At 38.5% G+C, this 6,907-nt stretch overlaps 1 protein-coding gene across 1 annotated transcript in view; it reads left to right on the top strand.

The window, feature by feature from the left end:
- The window catches only part of Mpped2 (metallophosphoesterase domain containing 2), a 181,666-nt gene extending 175,256 nt beyond the window's left edge, over positions 1 to 6,410 (top strand). Inside the window, exons 6-7 of the mRNA XM_013019583.1 lie at positions 2,325 to 2,438; positions 5,046 to 6,410. Of these exons, the coding sequence (XP_012875037.1) occupies positions 2,325 to 2,438; positions 5,046 to 5,164 (233 nt within the window). The 3' untranslated portion in view covers positions 5,165 to 6,410. The remainder of the gene's footprint in view (positions 1 to 2,324; positions 2,439 to 5,045) is intronic.
- Positions 6,411 to 6,907: the final 497 nt, after the last annotated feature.

Genomic DNA, 6,907 nt, shown 5'->3' with positions numbered 1-6,907 from the left:
CCTTCCTTCCTCCTTCCTTCCTTTCTTCCTCCTTGCTTCCTTCCTTCTTTTAGTTCTCTCTGTATTTTTTTTGTTTTAACTAAAATATGAAATGAGTTCTCTATACATTTGGGGGGGTTGGCAGGAATGAAGTATACTTGGATTTGAACTCAGGACCTTACACTTGTTAGGCAGGCACTATACCACTTGAATAATACCTCTAGCTAGGATTGAGTAGCTAGGATTATATTGGGCTCCATACAACATTTTGAATACATAGTTCTTAAAGAGAATTCAACAATATTTCTTGGCTTACGGTTGTTTTCTGTCTCCTCCCTTCTCTATGAGCATCAAAAGTAATATATATAATATTAATTTCTAGATACAAGTTAATCTTTGTAGGTGTTTTCTCCTCAAGACAATTGTTGCTGCTTTCTTTGCATTAAAAAGAAACTACACTGTGTCTCACAATGAAACAGTATAGGCAAAGAAACAAGGGAAGAGAAGCCAGATCTGTTGCAGACATGGAAACAGTGCATTCAGAGCCATCATCTTCATGGTGTTTCCCTAACCACATTACATCCTATCCTATGGTTTTGAAGATTATACTTAACAATCATCTTTATCAAGTCATAATTAATTACCCACTTTTATAACTATTTAGGCTATCTAAATCATAACATTGCTAACTAAATATTCTGAATAGTATGCATTAACTGGCAAGAGCATCCTACAGAGACAACATTCCAGCTAATGTGATCCCTTTGCCTAAATAGCCTAGTTAGTTGATGTCATGACTTATCTCTGGCTAGTCACTGGAAGGGACTCGAGCATTTCCAGAATGGAAACATTTCCATCACTAGAATGATATTTGGAAGATAGCTTTGAACAGAACAACCAATTCACAAATTTTATCAAGTCATTCTTTTTAGAATAAACCAAGTGATAGCAGTAGCAAGTCTGAATACCAGACCTCAAAGAATTGAACTGTCCCAGCATGCCCTATTAAGGACACTAGTACCCCTGACTTTGTAATAACAGTAGAGGAAGTTAGGCTGTGTGAGGAGCAGAATGAGTTGTACAGTAGGAGTTTCAAAACAGAAAGTCAGACCAAGTTTTCAAAATGGAAAGTTGAACCTCAATTAATATTCTTGGGATTCTGATATTGACGTTGAGCTCCTCCCTGCTCTGATAGAAGCCACAGTGCCATGAGTTTTAGGGGCTTTTTTCTATTATAATTTGAGCAAGATGCTTTATCAGAGGCCTGTGCACAGAAGTAGAATGTGTCCCCCCTTCAAATAAAGTCCATCCATTATGCCAGTGTATGTGGGCTCAGGACATTTTCCTCTTATGAGAAATTTGGAAAACACTGGTTTGGTTTTTGCTGGAACTTCTATCTTATGCTTTTACCAGGCTCTCCAGTCACTGCTTGCACCCCAGCTAGCCTTTACAGAGACACTAAATATTCCTGACTACAGTTTGGCCGAATAAAGCAAAAATCAGCCTCTTTCCACTCGGTCATTTCTAAATAGTAGAAATAACCAAATGGAACTGTGGAATGGATTCCCACAGATTACAACTTAGCCTTTCATCCCACCTGCCTTCTTTATACCTCAGCCTGCTGAGGTGTATGGATTTCATTTCAGACCATAATCATCTAAATAGCTGACTTTTGCTATAATTGATGTCAGTTTTTATGGATTTTCTGCATTAAGTGTTGAACTAAGTGGCTTTTACTTTAAAAGTAGTCAATTAGCCCCAGCTTGCTAGATGCCACCATAAGGTCAGATTGTTGTCTATCTCTGGAAAGGAAGCTGGAGAAGCAACTTCCAAAGCTTTGGTCATCAGGAACCAACAAGGGTTAACAGCTAATTTTCCTAAAGAGAACAAGGTATCTATTTTATGACTTGTTTATAGGCAGCAGTTTCTAGTACTTCTTTGAAACATCTTAGAAGCAAACTGCTATGAGAAAGTATAAGAAAAAAAAACATAATGAAAAGAGAAAGGAACTGAATCAAGGGAGAGAGACATTATGGAGCTACCGGGAATAAGTGTCATGAAGAAGATTTGAAACCCATGGCTGAATAAATTACAATCGTTACCGAAAAAAAAGTTAATTAACTGGAAGGGGGGGGGAATTCCAAATATATATATATATGTTCAAGAACTTAACGAAGACAAAGTGACGAGTGAAAAGTTTCTTAAAAGCCATCATGAGCTTTAATGGAGGGTTAGGATTACAGATAATGTAATAAACCTTCTGTGAGTTATGGCTTCCTTAAAGTCTAAATGAAACCTTACCTGAAGAGAAAAAATTAAGAATATTGATTGCTTTCTGCCCTTAGGTTTTCGCGACTGGGTTCCGAAGGAGCTTCAAAGAGTGGGTTGCGTGGAGCTGTTAAACACAGTCCAGAGGCGTGTCCGGCCCAAGCTGCACGTGTTTGGTGGAATTCACGAAGGTAAGGAATCTACCACCCCTGTGGTGCCCGTATCCATGATGGTATTCCCTAAGGGGAAACTAGCTGAACTTGGATAACTAGAACAGTGATTCCCAAACCCGTTCAGCTGTGGGACTGCTTTTATGTAAAATGAAATCTTAAAAGAGAAACTAGCATATAAAGCTAAGGTTTTTGTGGGGGGGTGTGGGGGTGTATTTGTTTTTGTTGTTTTCTTTTTGTTGTTTTTACATTGAGCAGAGTAGACATGTCCTTGCTACATACCAATCACTCTCCATAGCACCTCTGGAAGCTCAGGGCTCGAAGGAGGAATATTTGATCATCATTGCTACTGTGTATTCCTAAAGTAGAGAAGAAGTGGTTTTCTGTTGTTGTTGTTGCTGCTGCTGCTAAGGGAGTCAGATGAAATGCCCTGGGAATTAGGAGCTATAGAAACCTCCCATGATCTCTCCCCCACACCGATACATATGACGCTTCACATCAATGCACACAAAGATCCAGGAAGACAGGTGCTGTCTGAAGAATAACTCACGACTTGCAAGCTATATAACAGAAGTAGAGAGAACTAGCACATTTGCAGTAGATGTGAGATTAAACAGAATAATTAAATCTCCCCTACATGGGAACTGGTCCAGTTACCATTTTCTGCTTTTCAAGGTAAGCTCGGCAAAGGTCACAGAACCTGAAAAAAATCTCACAGGACCCTTCAAGCCTTTCGGTTTTATATGACCTGCCTTTTCCAAACTATGCTTTGTGTCTGCAGACACAAAGCGCTCGTTCATTTAGATTTCCAGGACCTCCCAGACTCACAGTTCCAGATTTGTGTGCAGTGGGTGTGTTTATATGGGCAGCTGCCATCTTCTCTTCCACTCCTGCTTATGTATTGCTGCTTTCTGGATAAAGATATTTATGAATCGGCAGTCATATATAGCAGTGCATAATGCTATATGTGTGTGACTGGGCAAAAAAACAAAAACAAAAAACACCCCAAAGCTAAAGTTTGCTTTTCAAAGCCCATAAATTCAGTGGCTTCCCAGTTAACTGGACAATAAAGAACATACTGAAAATCATCCAACTGAGGCCAGAGAAATTCAGCTTCCTCCAAGTGCAGGCTCCAGCTGCGTGGCTGTTCCCAAGGAGAGTAACAGCAGCTGGCTTCCATGCCACTGAGCTGTGTGCCCTGAGAAAGAACTCCCCTACTTCCTAATGCCCTGGAGCAGAAGAAGGGACCTCCTATCTACAACATTGGTGGGGAGGGAGGGCATTATCTTGAAAACTGGTTTGAATTCCTACAGCATTCCTTCAAGTTTGCATTTCATTCTTTAAAAACATAAAATAATTCACTAGCTTTAAACTAGCCAGACAATTGGGAAATTCCACCGGAGCCCCAAAATAATAAACTCATTTTAAAAGGAGGAGATCGTATTCAAATAAACTTGTCTCGCTTCTATTCACTTAAGACAGCTGAAGAGGGCAGAGAGAGGGCAAATACCAACCTCTTGATGGAGAGAGATAACAAGACTTTATGACCCCCGAACTAAACAGTGCACATTTTAAATGCCTCCTTTCTTTTCTTAAGAGATTTTTCCATTGACCCTCATTAAGCTCTCCCTAGGCTTACTTGGAGAAATTTAAGCAAGTTGGGGGAGAAAAAGAGAGACCCTTATCTGTGATTTCTATAAGTCCTGATGATTTTATTTTTTCACGGTTGTATTTTTGCATGCCATAAGCATCTGATATTAGCATAGAATTACAAACTGAGTGACAGAGACTATAACTAAGTAAAATACAAGATATCCAGGAAAGTAGACAACTTTCCTAAGATTCTAAAAATTTCAAAAAGAGTATATAAGCTAAAGGTCTAGGGAAATATTCTTTGCTTTCCTTAAGCTAATCACAAGTATGTTTATACTGCATATGCTAAGTGTTTTTGATTGATGTAGAGTCCAGGTAAGTCCCTCCCCCAGGAAGCAGTGTCCCATGAAGATGCTTCAACACAACTGTTGGACAGTTTATTAGTTGATGTTTTGAAATGAAACAGGATCTTCAAATTAAAACTATATAGTTCAAGGTAAAAATCACTTAATGGGGATCTTCATTGAAGGCAGAGATTATCTGATCCATACGTAACAAAGCTGAGCATGCTCATCTCCCAACTTCCAGTGCTCTTTTCTCCTCACTTGCCCTGAGGTTCATTGGAGTTGGGCTGTGTTCATCCTCTATGAGTCAATCTTAGGTTACTCTCTGCTTCTCCCAGAAATCAATGATCGGTATAGGGCTTTGAAATGAAAGCACTATTTTAACAAAGAAGAGAATGTTTGTCTTCTCTTGTAAAACAATCTGCATTTCTCTTGAAAGTTTAGAATGCAAATAAGGAAAAAGGATTCAACTCTTCGTGGAAATGGATAAGTCTCCCTTTTTAAAAGAACATAAAATGAAATTAGACAGCAGTTCCTGAAGATCATTTGATCTGGTTAACAGACTCAACTGAATTTTTTTTTTTCTTCCTGCCCTCTGACAGAGATATTTTTGTTATCTTGCCTGGTGGTCCTGTGTTCAGTTACTAGCATTTATAGATATTACAGTAACTGTGACATTGTCTCTCTACAGGTTACGGCATCATGACCGACGGTTATACCACGTACATCAATGCCTCAACGTGTACAGTCAGCTTTCAACCTACCAACCCTCCAATTATATTCGACCTTCCAAATCCACAGGGTTCTTGAAGCTCTAAATACCCTATTGGAATATGTCAGAAGGTCTACAAACTGCCATTTTTCTAATTATAAACTTACCTTCTCTTACTCGTTTATTTCTAAATCCTGTGAGTTCTTTTTGTAAATTGTTGGAACAAAATATGATGCTAGAGGTTGTGCTTCTTCTTTATTATTTTTTAAATGGGGCCTCCATTTGAAATCAAAGGAGCATTGTGAATTTGTAAAATGACTTCTGTTTCTGCAAAGGCCACGCCATTGTAAATTGTTAGTGTTCGCCAAAGGACAGCCAAGCTTTCTTTTAAAAAGTGATTTTTAAAAAAGTCTTATTTTAATATGCTTTAAGCTGGAAGAAAAAGATAAAAGAAAAAGAAAAAAACAGGAGGTAGGCAGTGTTTTAAAACCATCCCGATTTGCACAATTGTTTGAAGTATTTTATTTTTAATGTTGTATTGTTGTTGTTGTTGTTTTCTTGGTAATGATTCATTTTTGCAGATGAGGCCCCGACTTAGAGCAATCTTCTCAGCAGAAGAAGGCCTGGAAAAGCCTTCTCGTCACTCTCTTGCTATAAACAAGACTGTCAAGAGAAGAAGACAGACCTCACTCAAAGGATGATTTAGCTAGCGAGATCTTGGTCGTGGTTATACAAGGTCTCATTGTTTGTTCGTTCCTTTTAAATTATTTTAGCTTTAAAAATATGGAAATTGAATCTGTCAAGAGCAGGTATTTCATGCAGTAAAAAAAACAGCGTGCCGACTCATATGGGTTTATATATATAAGTATTTTTTGTGTATTATGACTAAGTTAGGAGTTTAATATTGCCAAGGACAGTACAACTGCAAAGGAATGCTGTACAGCAGCACATCAGAAGTCTCAAAGAACTGACGCATTTCTCAGAACTCAAGGTCTTAAAGAGCTTGAGTTAAATCTAGGTACAGTTACAAGTGTGTATAGACTTAAATGGATGCAATGGAAGCTAACTGAAATAAGGCTTAGTTGTCCTTTCTATTTAAATACCCTAAATTGTCTTCTTACTGCCTCTCCCCTTCCCATTTTGCACTGTGTGTCGATGCAATCTTCACTAGCACAATATATTGTCGCTAATAGTCCTTTCTGTTTTCCCATTGTAAATGCTGTTGAGCTTTATTCTATTTTATGTTATCTTGAAATTTAGGAAAGCAGTTGTTTTCTTTAAATTTATTGTGATATTCTATATCTAGCGGCCTTTATATGCAAATAAAATTGCAAGATTTTTAAAGCTGTGATCTTTGGAGGCTTGACTAGTGGGAGGGAGGGTAGTCTGGTCCTGAGGAAGGAGGGAGGAGATTCATTCACATACAATATCAGTCATCCCTTCGAGAAGAATTAGAATAAATGACTTTTTTCTTCTAATTTTCAATAAAGTTTTATTGCCTACCAATCACAGGCTGGCAGGTAGATCAATAAGGCCCTCGGAGTACTCCTTACTTCCATCCTGTTGTCATCCCCCTCGCCTTATTGCTGAGAGGATCAAGATTCATCTTTAGTCATTGAACTGACTTAACGAACATAGTGACTATGTAGTCAAGGCTGTGGTCACTGTTTAGGATGTATTTATAGGAGCAATGTTTATTTGTCCCCATGAGCAGTCACCGTCCCCTATCACCATTTTCTTAATGGGTCAGACAGTAGAGTAGGGGAAATTGTGACCATCAGTTTATTTCCTCTGGGAGAACCACTGAAGAAAGCAATAGGATCCAGTAGCTGCTGTGTGTC

This window comes from Dipodomys ordii, unplaced genomic scaffold (genome assembly GCF_000151885.1).
Source record: "Dipodomys ordii isolate 6190 unplaced genomic scaffold, Dord_2.0 Scaffold46, whole genome shotgun sequence".
In the NCBI taxonomy this organism is placed as follows: Eukaryota; Metazoa; Chordata; class Mammalia; order Rodentia; family Heteromyidae; genus Dipodomys; species Dipodomys ordii.
The sequence above is the reverse complement of the archived record's forward strand: the minus strand, read 5'-3'. Positions and strand labels throughout refer to the sequence as shown.